This window comes from Mixophyes fleayi, chromosome 10 (assembly GCF_038048845.1).
Source record: "Mixophyes fleayi isolate aMixFle1 chromosome 10, aMixFle1.hap1, whole genome shotgun sequence".
Classification (NCBI taxonomy): Eukaryota; Metazoa; Chordata; class Amphibia; order Anura; family Limnodynastidae; genus Mixophyes; species Mixophyes fleayi.
In genome coordinates, this window is record NC_134411.1 from 103,971,937 (window position 1) to 103,992,493 (window position 20,557).

The following is a 20,557-nucleotide window of genomic DNA, read 5'->3' on the forward strand; positions in this document are numbered from 1 at the left end:
CACGTTTTCTTTTACATCATGTGGACGGCCGGGTGCGTGTGCGTCATTTACCTGGGTAAGAGAGGGCACTAGGATGCACTATGGGAAGAAGCCAGGCTGGCGGGGGCTGTGTGATGCTCTGGGCAATGATCTGCTGGGAGACCTGGGGTCCTGACATTCATGTGGATGTTACTATGACACGTACCACCTACCTAAACATTGTTGCAGACCAAGTACACCCCTTCATGGCAGCGGTATTCCCTGATGGCAGTGGCCTCTTTCAGCAGGATAATGCGCCTGTCACACTGCAGGAATTGTTCAGGAATGGTTTGAGGAACATGATAAAGAGATCATGGTGTTGACATCTGTAGGATGTGCTGGAAAAACAAGTCCGAGCCAATGAAGTCCCCAACCTTACAACTTACAGAATCTGCTGCTAACGTCTTAGTACCAGATACCAGAGGACATATTCACAGGTCCATGTCCCAATGGGTCAGAGCTGTTTTGGCAGCACGAGGGGGACCTACACAATATTAGGCAGGTGGTTTTAATGATGTGGCTGTTCGGTGATCAGTAATTTTAGCACAGTACAGAAGGATGATTATGCAACGTGTGTTTACTGGTGTCTGGAAGAATGAGTTGTACATGTCCTGGGAATAACAGCCAAAGAGGGAGTGTGAGCTGTACCTCATCTCTCATTCTGCTGTTCTTGTCCCGGACCCTCCCTCTTCCCTGACCCCCGATCTGCACAGTCAGAGAGATCCAGACAACAGACAACTCTCTCACTACCGGGATGGAATGAAGGATCACACAATACTTCTATACTACAGAACATCTGCATTGTGAAAGGGGGTAAACGTATTGATTCAAGAAGCAGCCATGGGTGAGTTGTTATCATTATGTGTTACAATGTAACTGATCCATTATCCATCTCCCACACTATGATTCCCTACTCACATTACTGAATTACTCGCTGACCCCACCTCCTCTCATACTATACAATCTCAGTAGTGATGGTACATAAATCATCTAATGTATATAACCAGCTAAGTCTGTATATGTAGAACATGTGTATGGGAAGATGTGTGAAATAAGCTGAACTGGAAACTAACTCATGGGGTCTGCTCTGAAGGAAAGTTATTGCTGGAGAATTTATGTCAATGATTCAGAAAAGTTATCTAATCTAAAAGTAATGTAAACTCATCAAAAGCTCAGATAATGTGTCACAAAGTCAAAAATCATAATTCATAAATTGTATCTATAATTTTTAAGTACCTTGAAAATCTTGTGGGCTATGGGGAGCGTCCATGCTGAGATCCCAGCATCCTATTCTCCAGGGGAGCTCTGGTGACCTCATGCTGAGATCCCAGCATCCTATTCTCCAGGGGATCTCTGGTGACCCCATGCTGAGCTCCCAGCATCCTATTCTCCAGGGTTCCTCTGGTGATCCCATGCTGAGCTCCCAGCATCCTATTCTCCAGGGGATCTCTGGTGACCCCATGCTGAGCTCCCAGCATCCTATACTCCAGGGTTCCTCTGGTGATCCCATGCTGAGCTCCCAGCATCCTATACTCCAGGGTTCCTCTGGTGATCCCATGCTGAGCTCCCAGCATCCTATTCTCCAGGGGATCTCTGGTGACCCCATGCTGAGCTCCCAGCATCCTATTCTCCAGGGTTCCTCTGGTGATCCCATGCTGAGCTCCCAGCATCCTATTCTCCAGGGGATCTCTGGTGACCCCATGCTGAGCTCCCAGCATCCTATACTCCAGGGTTCCTCTGGTGATCCCATGCTGAGCTCCCAGCATCCTATACTCCAGGGTTCCTCTGGTGATCCCATGCTGAGCTCCCAGCATCCTATACTCCAGGGTTCCTCTGGTGATCCCATGCTAAGCTCCCAGCATCCTAATCTCCAGGGAATCTCTGGTGACCTAATGCTGACCTCCCAGCATCCTATTCTCCAGGGGCCTGGACAGACAGAGGCAGCGCAACTAACCAGCCAAATACCAATCACTGGAATCAAGAAGAAATTACAATGCAAATACAATAAGTGTAGATTACATGTTAATGGTAACATGTTAGTGGTAATGTTAGAAAGACAGATAAATTCAATTGTTCATCTTAAAAATGTATATTTTTCATGGTCATTAACCTGAATTTTAATCAGATTTCATTGACAGCCTAATCTCATTTGATTGGGAGTATTATTAAACCTATAGTCACTGCCTCACTGGTTATAGTACGGGCTATAAACTCAGATTGTTATATCTCATGTTTGTTACTGGACACACCGCACGGAACTCAGGGTAACAGTAAAGTGAATAGCTGTTCATTGTAAATACAGGTTATTTATTAAATGTTTATGAACGGAACAATCAATCTGTACTAAAGACAATCTATATTAAAGAACATTTGTTAGTTATACTAAGATAATCTATCATTTAAAAATGTTTCACAAGTGTAGAACAGATACTGTGACTTCAGAACGCAGCATGAAGCCTGTAGAAGTTCATGAGGGGGCAAAACACAGTGTTAGCCCACCCAACAGAAATCATGGGGGACAACTGTCCCTCTGCCCCCTGGCTCCTGCCCCCCTGGCTACAAGTACCAGTGGGAGCTGTTATCACCACTGTCCCGCAGTGTCCCGGGAACACACAGCTCTCGGTTATGAAACCACCATAAATCACTAGGCACCGTTACTCCGTGTTTATGGCTCTGCATAGCTGTGCAATGCGTGTTATGTACAGACTGCTCATATGTACATATAAAAGCAAAGGTTATATGCTTGAGTCATGGGGGTTAATAGGGTGATTTAGGACCACGTAAAATTATCTGTTTTTAGAGATGCCTATGTCTCCTCGTACTGGGAACATTGTAACACGATAATTAAAGGGTCTATTTATTACTAAAAGAATTAAAGTTATAACATAAATATAGGATCCTGTATTGTCCGTGTGTCACTCAGATGATGGTCTCCTGGCAGAGGCGGAACTAGTGAGCTGTGGGCCCCAGTGCAGGGAAGCGGGGAGGGAACTGGGGCCCACAGCTCGCTAGTTCCCCATTATCTCCATGGGCCCCGGTGCAGGGAAGCGAGGAGGGAACTGGGGCCCATAGCTCGCTAGTTCCCCATGCAGCGGGCCCCATTATGTCCATGGGCCCCATTATCTCCATGGGCCCCAGTGCAGAGAAGCAGGGAGGGAACTGGGGCCCATAGCTCGCTAGTTCCTCATGCAGCGGGCCCCATTATCTCCATGGGCCCCATTATCTCCATGGGCCCCGGGGCACCAATGGTAGTTCCACCACCGTCTTCAGGAACGAGTCCCAAGCGGTCAGAAGCGGAAGAGAGATTCATTCGTACAATACATAGAATTTAGCAATAGGTCACTTGTATATAATCAGAGTCCTCCGAGCCTGAACCACCCTGAGCTGGTGATCGCGATAGGAGAGCAGTGGTGAGAACAGGCTCCCGCTTTGCCAGAGATCCCACTGGTGTCACCCAGAGATGGTCGTCACCACACAGGGGGTTCTGTTAAATTGGGAGAAGCGTAGACGCTGTTTCCTTACTCTCCAACAAACACAGTTAGATATAAAGTATTTACATGAATAAGACCTAAGTATATACTGTATACAGAAAAGAAAGAGAAAATAACATTACACATGACATCCACATGGTGCTGTCACCAGAGGGAACACTTCTGAAATGGCCAAACTATTCCTGCAGATCACAGGTACTTGCAAGTCGTCCATTACTATTAGTATAGGATAAAAGCACCAACACCCCCACAGTATACTACCACCCGTCTGTACCCCCACAGACTCCGCGTACCGCCCTGTGTGCCCACAGTATACACACTGTAGTGTAACAGCACCAGTGCCCCCACATTATACCAGTGCCCCCACAGTATACTACCACCCGTCTGTACCCCCACAGACTCCACGTACCGTCCTGTGTGCCCACAGTATACTACCATCCGTCTGTACCCCCAAAGATACCACATACCGCCCTGTCCCCCCACAGTATACACACTGTAGTGTAACAGCACCAGTGCCCCCACATTATACCAGTGCCCCCACAGTATACTACCACCCGTCTGTACCCCCACAGACTCCACGTACCATCCTGTGTGCCCACAGTATACTACCACCCGTCTGTACCCCCACAGACTCCACGTACCATCCTGTGTGCCCACAGTATACACACTGTAGTGTAACAGCACCAGTGCCCCACATTATACCAGTGCCCCCACAGTATACTACCACCCGTCTGTACCCCCACAGACTCCACGTACCATCCTGTGTGCCCACAGTATACACACTGTAGTGTAACAGCACCAGTGCCCCACATTATACCAGGGCTCGCTCGTTATATCATTGTTGAAAAATATGTTGATTCTGTCATTCAAAGTTGAAAAAAGAAAAAGAATGTATAAATATATATATATACACATATAGGAAGATATACGAAAGGTAAAAAGTGAAAGGGGAGTAACATTAGTTAGTATTTGACCAATTACCTGGTTCCTGATTCACGTGATGATTCCTCACTTACAGTGATGCTATAATTACAGGAAGCTGGTGAGGTCCCTGTAGACATGGCCGCCCAGCGCACGTCACAGTGTACGCCTCTACCGCGCAGCGCACGTCACAGTGTACGCCTCTACCGCCCAGCGCACGTCACAGTGTACGCCTCTACCGCGCAGCACGTGTCAGTGTACGCCTCTACCGCGCAGCGCGTGTCAGTGTACGCCTCTACCGCGCAGCGCGTGTCAGTGTACGCCTCTACCGCGCAGCACGCCTCACGGTATACGCCTCTACCGCGCACGTCACGGTGTACGCCTCTACCGCGCACGTCACGGTGTACGCCTCTACCGCGCACGTCACGGTGTACGCCTCCACCACGCAGCGCACGTCACAGTGTACGCCTCCACCGCGCAGCGCACGTCACAGTGTACGCCTCTACCGCGCAGCACACGTCACGGTGTACGCCTCTACCGCGCACGTCACAGTGTACACCTCTACCGCGCACGTCACGGTGTACGCCTCCACCACGCAGCGCACGTCACAGTGTACGCCTCCACCGCGCAGCGCACGTCACAGTGTACGCCTCTACCGCGCAGCACACGTCACGGTGTACGCCTCTACCGCGCACGTCACGGTGTACGCCTCTACCGCGCAGCACACGTCACGGTGTACGCCTCTACCACGCAGTGTCTGTAATGCCCTTGAGGAACCCCCAGACGTAGGAGAAGCAGCCAGCAGCCACTTACATGATAAACTTCACCGTGGTATAATCCCCAGATATGGGGATGCGAGAGGTCTGGTAAATAAACACCATGATGACACCGGCAGCGCTATTTGGCCGCTTGTGATTGGATGGTTGCGTATCGTCTCCTCCCTCTGACACTTCATTCATTAACGTTGTGACTATATAGTGTAAGTTGTGGTCGTCTATTCGGGTTTCTTATTTGTTATTTCTATTTGGACTAGGAAGGAAGATTTATAAAGCAGTAAACGACAGATGTGGGGATTGTGTATTTCAGTACATTGTATATGGAAAATGCGGCTAAAATGTATTAATAACTGTGCAGACACCGGTCTCTTGTGTAAATGACACTTTATGTTGTACGGATAGGGTAACGCATTCGTTACCAACATTGTGCCATTGTGGGGCATAAGAATACGCATTCCTACGCCTGGTACGCTGGTTTTGAGTTGGACGTAGTCTGAGATACATGGGGTTCAACAAACACATTGAATTACAAGTCTTAGATTTGGACACATTTTGCGCTCCGAGCATAAGTGAGTCCTTTGAGGGGCACATCTGCACCTGGACCAACCATGCAGCCATGCAGGGGTGTAACACACTTGTGTTCTAGTCTGCAGGGAGCATACAGCCAGCTTTGGTGTGTGACTCAGACCCTGGACCTGTGATTGTAGCCCAGTCACAGTTTCGGTTTCTGTTGTTTGTGTAATTCTGGGGAAAGATGGATATAAAGTGAGTCTGTATCTGGGGAGTTTTACAGGAAATGACATCTCTGGGAGTCCGAGAGAGTGCGAGGAGAGGGACGGACAGCTGTCTCCGTGTCCTCACTCTGTGCCCCCGGCTGGGGTCAGGTCCTGTGCTCGTCAGAAGCTGCTGTCACATTAATACTTGTTTTCTGTTTCATTAGATGCAGAAAGACGACACGAGGAACCCGGCTGGTAATCTCCTAGCAGACCCCAAGGGACGGAGAGAAGGGAACTCAGCAGTCAGCACATGGCAATGCAGAGGGAACTCATCTTATTTCTGTGTAAGTATCAGAATCTCCAGACGCATCCTCGTATCTACAGACTGATTACAGTATTCCCTTTATCCACTTAATTGTATTACTTTGCGGGATGGTTTAGCAGAGACAGTGGTCTGATTATGGAATGTAAATGGCGATACGAGACGTACGTTGCATAAAATCACTCAGAACCGGACCATACGCCAGAGAGCGCAGTAACGTCCAATTCATCTTTGAGCGCAAAGGACCCTACTACAGCCTACGATGTCATGGGCAGAACACGAGGGGACTGGGCGTATGCAGGTGGTCAGTGTACAGTCAGGGGGTGCCAAGCTCGAGAGCACCCAGCAGCGTCTGATTCAAGCTTTGGGCATCTCTCAGGTGCGTATTCTTCAGCTACAGGTCAGGTGTAAGTGCTGATTACTAGTGATGACGCTGTGTATACAGCTAGAACATGTGTCTGTATCAGCAGCTACAGGTCAGGTGTAAGTGCTGATTACTAGTGATGACGGCTGTGTATACAGCTAGAACATGTGTCTGTATCAGCAGCTACAGGTCAGGTGTAAGTGCTGATTACTAGTGATGACGGCTGTGTATACAGCTAGAACATGTGTCTGTATCAGCAGCTACAGGTCAGGTGTAAGTGCTGATTACTAGTGATGACGCTGTGTATACATCTAGCACATGTGTCTGTATCAGCAGCTACAGGTCAGGTGTAAGTGCTGATTACTGGTGATGACGGCTGTGTATACAGCTAGAACATGTGTCTGTATCAGCAGCTACAGGTCAGGTGTAAGTGCTGATTACTAGTGATGACGGCTGTGTATACAGCTAGAACATGTGTCTGTATCAGCAGCTACAGGTCAGGTGTAAGTGCTGATTACTAGTGATGACGGCTGTGTATACAGCTAGAACATGTGTCTGTATCAGCAGCTACAGGTCAGGTGTAAGTGCTGATTACTAGTGATGACGCTGTGTATACATCTAGCACATGTGTCTGTATCAGCAGCTACAGGTCAGGTGTAAGTGCTGATTACTGGTGATGACGGCTGTGTATACAGCTAGAACATGTGTCTGTATCACCAGCTACAGGTCAGGTGTAAGTGCTGATTACTAGTGATGACGGCTGTGTATACAGCTAGAACATGTGTCTGTATCAGCAGCTACAGGTCAGGTGTAAGTGCTGATTACTAGTGATGACGCTGTGTATACATCTAGCACATGTGTCTGTATCACCAGCTACAGGTCAGGTGTAAGTGCTGATTACTGGTGATGACGGCTGTGTATACAGCTAGAACATGTGTCTGTATCAGCAGCTACAGGTCAGGTGTAAGTGGTGATTACTAGTGATGACGGCTGTGTATACAGCTAGAACATGTGTCTGTATCAGCAGCTACAGGTCAGGTGTAAGTGCTGATTACTAGTGATGACGGCTGTGTATACAGCTAGAACATGTGTCTGTATCAGCAGCTCCAGGGCAGGTGTAAGTGCTGATTACTAATGATGACAGCTGTGTATACAGCTACAACATGTGTTTGTATCAGGAGCAACTGTAACAATGTATTTTATGTACAGTAGACATTATTAACATCCTAATAAATGTTATTAATAAATACATTATTAAGAGGCGACATTAATTGATTAGTTTTTTTTCTGTGCGTTCTTTTGTGACTTTATATTCCACATAGTATTGAACGTATCCTGCAGTGTCTGTTAGAGCAGAGCGGTCCTAGACCCGTATTCCTCACCAGACGTATCCTCACATCCGCTCCTTGCTGAATATAGACCTGTGTATGTCTGATTTACATGTTTTTTTTTACAAAAATAAATGCATTGACATTAATTTTATGTGAGTTAAAGAACCAGGCTCAGTGTAGACAATGAGTATTATGCACACAACTCGCTCTCTGCATTCTATGTACCCATGAGTTGTGTGGGGCTGCTCAGCTGTACTACACAACACCCTGCAGGATACATTTAAGAGCTACGTGTATAGTAAATTCTCAGAAGAACGCACAGGAAAATAAAACAATTATAGAATTAATGTCACCTGGTAATTATAAAGGTATAAATGGTAAAACAGTGGGAAAAAAAGTGTTTTGTTTCTACATTTTTTTCCCACTATGAAATATTTTTATTAGAACATTATTAAAGTCTACTGAACATAAAAATACATTTTGCAGATGTTCATGAAGTTCCAGTATGTATACGAGACTGTCATCACTACTGACCAGGGCTTAGACTAGTCCTGTAGCTGGAGACACCAATAACTGACGTGGTAGGGCCTGGTAAGGACAAGGCTGCGTGCGCGAGTTTGGCAGATCCCGTTTTGTAGACTGACTATAGCAAAACGCTCCTCTCCACCCAGTTCACTCCCCGGAGTCACAGCTGTAGTAAGTGCTCCGTGCACATGAACACCGCTTGCGTACACGTCCGTGTCTCTGTTCTGCAGCCGTATCCGTCTGTCCTGGGCCTGTGCAGAGTGATCCCGCGATCCATGCGCTCACAATCAGCAGACACGTGTCGTAATGAATCGGGCCCAATATCTGCACTTAGACCTGCAGACATCCAGGTTACTAGGGTGTATTCAAGATATATTAGCTCATACCTGTGTAATTAGTAAGACGGGCTTCTGCTTGTAGGTATTAAACACAGTGAGACAGAGCAAACTTATTATTTATATAGCGCCACCATATTCCACAGCGCTGAATAGAGAATAATCAGTCACATCAGTCCCTGCTCCATCGGAGCTCACAATCTATATTCTCTACCGTTCTGGGCGCTGTTCAAGGCTCATGAGGGACATTATATCGATCATCGAGGAATGAAGGAGACAGTTTACTGAAGGCCGTATTTGGGGTAAGGGACCCCGGTTACCTCTGAGAAGTTGGACAATGTCCGGATAAGGTTCAGCGGCTGCTTGTGTTACCTGCAACTACCAAAAGCCCTAATCCTCCATCTGTGGTCTTAGATCTACCCAGACCCTTCACACTGACATTATCACCCAGTTTGGGGCCGGGTGTGGCCCCGGAGGGTGTGTGGGGTGAGCACAGTCCTGAATGTTCCCGGATGATGGAGATGTAACATTCGGGTATAACTGTATCAGGGATTGGTTTGGGGAAGCCTCTCATCGGCCCACAACGTGTATGGGTACGACAGGTCACTGACCCCCAGATTAGGCCGTACCCCAGAGACACAGACAATACTGAGCTTTGTAAGACTGAACTACGGGTCACACGGCTGGAACATTGTGATATCAGATCACCAGGAGGACTGATCCCCAGAGCTGCTAATAAATTGTGTGCGCATCGTTTTCTTCCAGTATTATAGACAGGACCGGCAGTAATATAATTATGTATTGCAGGTATTCTCATCCTTGGGAGAGCAGCTGTGATTCTCAACGACTGCCAACTCATAGAAGCATTAAACGGACAACTCTTGTATGATAATCGCCTCAAGTACATGGTAAATATGGCTGAACAAGGCTCAAATGATATAGAAATATATTTGTTTTTTACGTTTACATTTCTCTAAAGTAGTATATTACATAATATGTACAATATATCCCTTGTACTAGCCAGACCCTCTCATTTCTCTGTGCTGTTTCTTCTGAGCAGACAGGGATTGGATAACAATCTGTCCATCGCCCTCATTGTTCCTCTGCGAGCTGTGTCCCCCCTCGTTCACTGACCGCAGGCCCTGCTACACGTGAGCTGGCTGAGTGGTCTATATTATTACTCCCACACCACGTGCCCAGTAATCGCTCCATCTCTTGACTGATTTATAGGACGCAAGGGCGCAATCACGTGGGGGCGACTTCATGCCGCTGTAGAACACAATTCTGCAGCAGAAATGGAGGCTGAGCGGGAATGAGGCCGATGTGTGATATTAATTCAAGCAGCACTAAGATCTGTATTTCCCAGAGCTACACGTACATTACGGCCTGAGGGGCCCTTGGGTAACGGAATGTTGTTAATTAGTTACTGTATAATTTATCAGACCCAGGACTGAGGACTTGGTCAGTCATTTACCCCAGAGCTGCTTCTGCCTCCATGTATGCTGGGTCTCAGCAGAATGCTGGGGTAAGAACTAGTAATCCCAGGGGATTCAGAACACAGAGATTCTCCATTGAAGCAGCGATGTTCATGGTTCTTGTGAAATATTTACAGACTCTGAAAAAAACATTTTATAAATGTGACGCAGATATAAAACTCATCACATACAATATACAGCGTCAGCGGGCGCACAAAGCGTGAGACCGGATACCGGAGGCCGTGAGTTACACCGAGGACATGAGAGCAGCCACAGACCGAATACGTGTATAATACAAACTAGACTGCAAGTAGATAAAATACTAGAAATACGATATCAGCCAATAATACCGACCACATGTAACCCTGAAACATGTATATAAACACGGTTATTGTATGAAGAGAGCTGAACACGTCTGTTTTCTCCTTGCAGAGTGATTACTTCCCTACGGATTACCGGCTGTACGTGAAGTATGAGGAGGTGCTTCGGTGTCAGAACATCACCACGCTGGTATATATCATATATTATATGTACTCTGCTCCGCGGCACACGCTAAACATACCAAGGACACACATCACCTCTTCTGTGTTCCGTGCTGTGTTGTATTAGACAGGATTATGCTCTATTAGTAGCCAGAACGGTCACTTACACATTTAGCGCGAGAAACAAAAATGCCGCCCACCAGCCCTCAACCAAACAAACCTAAAATATTCCTAAACTGCGGCCCCAGCGCTGCGCCCTGGGGCCCCATCGCACAGCCCTAGTTACGGCCCTGATTAGTGCTGACTATAAATCAGGTTCCTCATGTACAGTGATATCAGTCCTAGCTCCCTCTATATTCAGTGATATGAGCCTGAGCCGGTATATACAGGCTGTACATACAGACATATTATAGTGGGTGTTTATTTTACAGTGTGTTTCCTATTGTTTGTGAGTGTGTACAGTTGTATCAAATATGGCTGGGGGGCCGTAGGTACAGGCTGCGGGTAAAGACTGGGGGCTGCAGGTAAAAGCTGGGGGCCATGGTTAAAGAGCGGGGGGCCGAAGATAAAGGCTGGGGGCCGTGGGTAAAGAGTGGGGGCCGAAGATAAAGGCTGTGGGGCGTGGGTAAAGAGTGGGGGCCGTAGGTACAGGCTAGGGGCCGCAGGTAAAGGCTGGGGTCCACAGGTAAAGGCTGGAGGCCACAGGTACAGATTGGGGACCGCAGGTACAGGCTGGGGGCCACAGGTACAGGCTGCGGGCAAAGACTGGGGGCCACAGGTAAAGGCTAGGGAGCCGCAGGTAAAGTATGAGGTGCCATAGGTAGAGGCTAGGGGCTGCTGGTACAAGCTGGGGGCCACAGGTACAGGCTGGGGGGCCGCAGGTAAGGGCTCGGTGGGTAACCATTATCAATGTGCAAATTACCATAAAACCCGTATTTATTTGTACTATTAATCAGTAACTCTGCAAAGTATCAGTAGGAGACGCTGTACCAAACATATAGCGTAAAGGTTTGCAAATAAATGAAATGATGACTTGCAGTAGAATATACCATCCCGGGTATGGGGGTGGTTACTCTATATACATCTATATAACATGGGGGTCTTCCACTGCTTGTTATTACAGGGACAGTAACCGCACACATTATCTGTGATTACTTGTGCCTAACGCAGGGTAATGTGTATAACCCAGAGAGCTCCATGTCCCCCCTGAGTGCAGGATATGAGGAACGCAGGGTAATGTGTATAACCCAGAGAGCTCCATGTCCCCTGAGTGCAGGATATGAGGAACGCAGGGTAATGTGTATAACCCAGATAGCTCCATGTCCCCTGAGTGCAGGATATGAGGAACGCAGGGGGTTATATCTGCCAAATACAATCTGACAAGGGCTTCATGTAAATCTCTTCCCTGCAGATTGATAAGGGAATCACGGTGAAGGAGCTGCGATACCTCTGGGGGATCATCAATGAGCGGATATTATTCACAATACAAAGGGTCTTACCGAGCAGACATCCGTCTTACGTCTACGTCTCAGACCTCCTGATGATATTCACAGAGCTGCTGCCAGAGAAACAGGTATGAGACGCTCGGTACTACATGTCCTGTAAGACTGTGGTCTGCAGGGTTCTTATAATATACAGGAAAGGAAAATACATTACAATTAAAGTTCAGCAGGATAAGATAAAACACAGTTTTATGCTGACAGTAATCATCCGCTATGATGGATCCAATGCAGCTAATATAAAATAGAGATTAATCGCTTATCTGGTTATTACAGGCTCTGGTCAGCCTGGAGTCAGGTAATGGTGGGATCTGACTCAATACACAACTCTCTGATAACTCATATATCTCACAACGGGGGCCCTGCCCGGAGGCCCTCTTACCCCAGCTTCCACGTACTGTCCAGGGGGGGGGGGGACCTGGGACAAGGACGGAGAATTATAATAGAATTATAATAGAATTGTAAATTACATGGGTAAGAGAATGATGGACTACAGCTACACACAACAGGGTACACGCAGGTTCCTCCATGACATTCTCCCTATCAGGTCTCCGTAGTCTGCTAACATCATCCATGTACTGCGTGTTACATACAGACATGTATAAAGCCATCATAACAACTTGTAAAATAAGTATTACGGTGAGACTGCAACATACAGCCAGAAGCTGCTTAACACACGGTTACTTCATCCTGACATGACATGAGCCACGTGTGACATACATGTATACACACCACAACATATCTCCTAATATACATACCTGGCTGAGGACCGTACTAGTCCCCCGAGATCAATTCATTCCCCCCATGTTATTACTTTCACCCCCAGCAACCCCGCCCCCCTCTCTCCATTCATTTTGTAACACACACATATGGGAAGATCACACACACACACAGGGGGGGGGGTCCCACACACGGGGGGTCACACACTCAGGGGTGGGGTCACACACAGGGGGGGGGGGTCACACACACACACACACGGGGGGGGGGTCACACACACACACACAGGGAAGGTGGTCACACACACACGGGGGGGGCTTACACACACACACACACACAGGGGGGGGTCACACACACACACGGGGGGTCACACACACACACACAGGGGGGTCACACACACAGGGGGGGTCACACACACACACAGGGGGGTCACACACACACTCAGGGGGGGTCACACACACACACACAATGGGGGGGTCACACACACATATGGGGGGTCACACACACACACATATGGGGGGTCACACACACACGGGGGGGGGTCACACACACACGGGGGGGGTCACACACATACACAGGGGGGGTCACACACACACACACACACACACGGGGGGGGGGGTCACACACAGGGGGGGGTCATACACACACACACTCAGGGGGGGTCACACACCCACACACTCAGGGGGGTCACACACGTACACATACAGGGGGAGTCACACACACACACAGGGGGGAGTCACACACACTCAGGGGGGGTCACACACACACACGGGGGGGTCACACACACACACACACAATGGGGGGGGTCACACACACACACGGGGGGTCACACACATACACAGGGGGTGTCACACACACACACATACAGGGGGGGTCACACACTCACACAGTGGGGAGACACACACACACACACGGGGGGGGTCACACACAGGGGGGGTCATACACACACACACTCAGGGGGGGTCACACACACACACGGGGGTCACACACACACACGGGGGGGTCACACACATACACATACAGGGGGAGTCACACACACACACGGGGGGGGGGGTCACACAGACACGGGGGGGTCACACACACAGGGGGGGTCACACACACACGGGGGGGTCACACACACACAGAGGGGGTCACACACACACGGGGGGGTCACACACACACACGGGGGGGGTCACACACACACAAGGGGGGGTCACACACACACACGAGGGGGTCACACACACACGGGGGGGGGTCACACACACACGGGGGGGGGGGGGGGGTCACACACACACGGGGGGGGGGGGGTCACACACACACGGGGGGGGTCACACACACACGGGGGGGGTCACACACACATGGGGGGGGGTCACACACACACGGGGGGGAGTCACACACACTCAGGGGGGGTCACACACACTCAGGGGGGGTCACACACACACACGGGGGGGTCACACACACACACACACACAATGGGGGGGTCACACACACACACGGGGGGGTCACACACATACACACACAATGGGGGGGGGGTCACACACACACACGGGGGGGTCACACACATACACAGGGGGTGTCACACACACACATACAGGGGGGGTCACACACTCACACAGTGGGGAGACACACACACACACACGGGGGGGGGTCACACAGACACGGGGGGGGGGGGGTCACACAGACATGGGGGGGGTCACACACACACAGGGGGGGTCACACACACACACACAGGGGGGGTCACACACACACACACAGGGGGGGTCACACACACACACGGGGGGGGGTCACACACACACACGGGGGGGGGGGTCACACACACACAGGGGGGGGGGGGTCACACACACACGGGGGGGGTCACACACACACGGGGGGGGGGGGTCACACACACACGGGGGGGGGGTCACACACACACGGGGGGGGGGGGTCACACACACACGGGGGGGGGGGTCACACACACACGGGGGGGGGGGGTCACACACACACACACACACACAATGGGGGGGGTCACACACACACACACACACGGGGGGGGTCACACACACACGGGGGGGTCACACACACACAGGGGGGGGGGGGTCACACACACACACGGGGGGGGGGTCACACACACACGGGGGGGTCACACACACACAGGGGGGGGGTCACACACACACAGGGGGGGGGGTCACACACACACACGGGGGGGGTCACACACACACAAAGGGGGGGTCACACACACGGGGGGGTCACACACACAGGGGGGGTCACACACACACAAGGGGGGTCACATACTTTGCTGCTCTCACTCTGGGTGGGGCCAGCAGCAGCTCCGCCTCTTCTCTTCACCACGGTGTCTGTAGAAGCCCCGCCCCTCTGTGTCGACTCCGCCCCTCCCTTGGGGCGTGGTGTCTGCAGGACAGAAGCTCAGTAGCCCCGCCCCTGTGTTCAGGCCCCACCCCCTCGCTCTCCTGTCCAGCTCTTTTACAGGGCAGCTCCACAGCCTCGGGGCCCAGGACTGGGGGAGGGGCCCCTGTACCCCTTCTACGAGGTATGAGGTACACTCTATTCCAGGCCTGGCCCAACCTGAGGCTCTCCAGGTGCTGTGAAACTACAACCCCCAGCATGCTCTGCTAGTAGATGGCTAGTCTACAGCTGACAGGGCATGCTGGGACTTGTAGTTTCACAACCCCTGGAGATCCTCAGGTTGGGCCAGTCCCATTTGTCTTAACCAACAGACAGAAGTGACACAGACTGTGCGTCCTCTGTACCTGGCAGTGCCACCCACAGCCAATGGGAATCAGAACAACATACTGTGGTCTATGTCTGCATTACATTATATAGTATTTGTTAGTTATACGGGCGCCACTCTGCCTAGTGCTGCCCTCACAGTCTAACCAGTGATGGATAACCTGTGACACTCCAGGTGTTGTGAAACTACAAGTCCCAGCATGCTTTGCCAGCTATCAGCTAGTTATCTACTGGCAAAGCATGCTGGGACTTGTAGTTTGACAACACCTGGAGTGTCACAGGTTATCCATCACTGGTCTAATCAGATCACACATCTGCTCAGCACAGAGAGGAGGGCGGCGGGCTCTGGGGTGACCGGCAGCGGGTGTTGGGGTCACAGACACTGGGGCAGCTGGCTTTGGGGTGACAGAGAGGTAGCGGGTTCAGGGGCTTTAATGGGGCTCAGATCCACAGCTGGGGTTTAGAATACTCTGCGCTGCTGATGTCTGATTAGAACAGAGCGACGTCCATATCATTAACAAATACCCTTTATTTTTCTAAAAAAAATAATTGAAATATATATTAAAAAAAATAATTAAAACTGCTAATTAGACATAAAGAATTAGGTGGAAAATGTGCAACAAATCATCAATTAAGTTTTGTTTTTCATATAATTTGCATTAATGTGGCCGCAGTGATCATGTGATTTTCTCATGCGACAACTTACAAACTGACTGTGTCACCTCTGTGTTGTATGTGGATCTGCAGGAGGTGGAGAACGACATCATCCGGGAGATTTTGGACAGACTGGGAGCGTCTGAAGACAACAGTATAAAAGTGAAAGCTGTTCCCCCCAAAGCTCTGCTGGACAACTGCTTCAGGGTCCTGTACGCTCTGTACAAAGATGAATGTAGACTCTGTAACCCCAGGTCAGAGCCGGAGGACGCCTTGTGCCCTCCCGAAATACTTCCAACACCCTCATTATCAAAGGACACATTGTGATAGTAGCGGGGGCTGTGATGGGTAATTAGGGGCTTTCAGGGGAAATAGATGGAGTTTCCCAGATAATGGTTATTGTGGGAGAGGCTGATAAAAGTGTTATCCATGATGCCCGTGAGTAATGACCGTAACGTTAGTACTGGAGTATAGTGTTATCCATGATGCCCGTGAGTAATGACAGTAACGTTAGTACTGGAGTATAGTGTCACCCAATGCGCACCTAGGGGCTGACGCGGAGCCGGCTGCAAAATGGCCGCAATGTACGTTTAAAAAAAGCTGTACGTAATGATTGCGTATTTTCTGCCATACGCCTCATAAGATCGTGGCGAAGAAAGAACCAATCAGCTTCAGCGGTTCAATCACAAGCAGCCAATCACATGCAGTCACTAACGCCGTCATCATCATTCTGCCCCTGACCTGTAAATAACACGACTTTCTCAGGCTTATATGCGTCTTTTCCCTGTTCATAATCGCACGTACGCGCTTACTGTACCCTGCCTACGTTATAATGCCCCCTCTCCGGGTGTAGGCGGCATCAGTGGTAACAATCTGCATGGGGTGCGCCTGCTCACAGCAATTTCACACAATCTGCGCAAACTGGCGCACGTCCCGCTGCGTCAGCCCTGAGTAATAATCATTAGTGTAAGAAATTAGTAGCAACGTTTGTACCAGAAGATATAATTGTCTGGAAGGACATTAAGTCTGTTACTCAGTCCTGCGCCCACGTTTATCCACCACCGTGGACTTAGCAGCGATGACCGGTTCTGATACGTTCAGGGGTTATCCTGAGCAATAATCTTCTCATCTCATCATTAGCCCTAAACCAGCTCACCGCCTGGGGGCCAGGCTAGGGGCCCCTCATCTTACCTGCAGGATATCAGACTACTCATGCTGACATTACCCGGCTGGGGGAAGAAGAGTTTAGTGATCTACAACTACAATCTGACACATAGATCTGTAGGTAGACTTGTTAAACTACGTGTTTGTGCGCAATCTTCCACCGTCACCGCTATGACGTCTTACTACTTGTAGGTAACTGCGGCATCAGGCGGCTGCCGGCAGAATGACAGAATAGAAAGTGTCCTTAATCCAGTAAATGGTCCAAAAAGCAGCATAACAAAGAATGTGTGTGTTATGTATAGCTCCTATAATAATATATAAGACGAATGTGAGATTGTCAGCTCATCAGGCTAGGAGCCGGGTACAGTAGGACACATTTACGATGTATCTTATATAATGACAGTTGCATTGTTTGCACAATATGATCAGCTGGAAACACTGAAGATTGTTACAAATGTCGGTTTGGGAGAAGCAGCCGCATCATTCTGCGCTGTCCAAGGCGCTCTGCGCTGCTGCGGAGCGGAGGATGCAGCCGCGTCTTCTACACGGACAGGATTTTATATAACTATTATGTTTACATGTGTATTCTGAATGTATGGGGTTATTTACACAGTTCTTGCAATATCAGTTGTCATAACTGGCACCGACCTGTTCCATAATCCCTAAACATCTCCATCGGGGGCGGCCTGAGGGGGTAACAAACACCCCCCTCATACAATCTGTATATGAGGGGGGTGCACTTACCTTCCAGTGAGGTAGATACCGCTCACTATAGGGGGACACCTCTCTCCACAACAAGTTACAGACGGATTTCGTAACTATTGGTAAATATGACGGGTCAAATATTACTTTTTATTTCTTTTTTTCGTGTCAGGTTTTTGTTCCGTCTCTGAGGGATTTTCCGTACATCGGAGGCAGATATTGTCTGGGGTGTAAATGTTTGTGGTGACAATTTATTGAGGGAGGGGTCCCGGTAACATGGTGATAGATGAGCGAAGGGTGGATAAACGAGGTGTTGTGGTGTTTGCATGTTCCCTGCAGCCAGAGAGAACCCTCTGGTCCATATGATGCATGACTCATACGTGTTTCTCTATAACAGCTTCATATGGGCTTTCTGAGCTCCCCGCGACAGCATGACCCGGCTTGCATGGCTGACCAGTAAGGAACATCCGTAACAAAGGAGCAGCTGTGTGTCCGTCCACCACGGGCTGCGGACACGCTACAATGCATGATACTATGTATGTACATGTTCATTACATGACGCCACAACGTATGCAGCTTGTATGACGGAACAGCACGAACAGCCGTCTAACAGCAAAGCTTACACTCTAATTCCTAACCAGGATCAGCGTTTCTGATACAGCTATAGATGGAAATAAGAATAATACACCATGACAGATAAGATGTTTAGATGAAATGGAATTAGAAAGTGTTAATGAAAAGAAAATGAAAGAAAAGATTAGTTCGTGCTCCCATATATAAAGTATATAGGATTAACAATCCCTCCATATTAGGCTTATGTAGATTTATATTATACCCTACATCAGAACCGATAGACTAGATTTATATGGAAAACCCAAAGAAGAATTAATCTTGCTCTGGAATCCTCTATAAAAGTAACCAGAATGATAATGATCTGAGTGTTCCCATAATATAATATATGATAAGTTCTAATACTCAGTATCTGCCCAGAAATCCTCTTATTCCCAATGAATCTGTAAGTCCCGCCCTCTTTGGTCATGTGACATACTGACACTATTATTCATGTGAATGCTAATTACATCAAAACATAATTACAAATTAAAACCACAACCAAAGTAACTTATTTTCATTTAAATTAAAATTGTGATTCCATATTGTCCCTTCTGCGTAGATTTAATTCCCTGACATTCCCTGAACAACAAGTAACTTGTGGTGAGGTCTGGGCTGGTATTGTGTCAGGAATCACTGTGTTACTGTACAAGAATAGTGTATTACACGAATGACTGAAACAGAAAGTAACCGGGGTGAAGGCTTTCCTGGCAATTCTCGTACAACATCACCCAATATTTAAAGGACATGAACTGTGTTATCTGTATACAATAGGTTCAGGGTAACAACCAGGGCCCTGATTCATTAAGGATCTTAACTTGAGAAACTTCTTATTTCAGTCTCCTGGACCAAACCATGTTACAATACAAGGGGTGCAAATTAGTTTTCTGTTTTGCACATAAGTTAAATACTGACTGTTTTTTCATGTAGCACACAAATACTTGATAGCTTATTTGTACACTGAAATTTAAAGTTGATATTTGTGTGCTACATGAAAAAACACTCAGTATTTAACTTATGTGCAAAACAGAATACTAATTTGCACCCCTTGCATTGTAACATGGTTTGGTCCAGGAGACTGAAATAAGAAGTTTCTCAAGTTAAGTGGGTTAGTGGATCCTTAATGAATCAGGCCCCAGATTATCAGAGAATAACATGCAATAGTTTAGCAGAATAATAAAGAAATCATAAAGAATCGGGAGCCTCTGACCCGTAGGGTAATGATCACTAAATGGGAATAAATTCATGTATTTTCCCTTCATAGGAAACCACATTTTGATATGAGTCGTTATAAATCCGATATCGGCCTTTCTGTGTTGAAAGAACGAAAGTATTATTTTTCTGCAGAATTTTTGCCAAATAAAATGTCCGTCCTCTGAATGTAACAAATACACAAAAATATATTTTTAGAGAATAATAAGACAATTGTACCAATTCTTTTTTATAATATTTGTGTGCTTCTATGTTATAACAGATTAAAGATGTCGCTTCTCAATGGTTTATCTCCTGTCTGTATATTTATTAATGTGTCAGCACAATTCAATTATTGAAGTAAAGGAGATAGAGGCGACAGACAGAGAACAGGGGGACATATTAGAACTGGAAGGTGATTGGACGATAGCCAGAGAATGCGTCACATGACCCCCCCCCCCCAAATCCAGAAGCTCAGTGGCTTATTCTGCGATTCATCTGCCAAATGGAGCGAGTGGTACAAACGACAGCGCCGTACAAAGGAGACACAACTAGGACC

General features: G+C 48.3%; 1 protein-coding gene across 3 annotated transcripts; it reads left to right on the top strand.

Moving 5' to 3' along the window:
- Positions 1-685: 685 nt before the first annotated feature.
- Positions 686-20,307, top strand: IL34 (interleukin 34). Of its 3 annotated transcripts, none has more exons than XM_075189412.1 (6): positions 686-862; positions 6,147-6,266; positions 9,607-9,707; positions 10,707-10,784; positions 12,168-12,329; positions 16,426-20,307. In XM_075189412.1, exons 2-6 carry the CDS (start codon positions 6,233-6,235, stop codon positions 16,657-16,659), a joined length of 609 nt encoding a protein of 202 aa, XP_075045513.1. In that variant the 5' UTR covers positions 686-862; positions 6,147-6,232; the 3' UTR covers positions 16,660-20,307. The 3 variants fall into 3 exon arrangements, with proteins under 3 accessions (XP_075045513.1, XP_075045512.1, XP_075045514.1); XM_075189413.1 differs by lacking the exon at positions 686-862 and having other exon boundaries at positions 6,005-6,266; positions 16,426-16,586; positions 18,596-20,307; XM_075189411.1 differs by lacking the exon at positions 686-862 and having other exon boundaries at positions 6,002-6,266.
- The last annotated feature ends 250 nt before the right edge of the window (positions 20,308-20,557 follow it).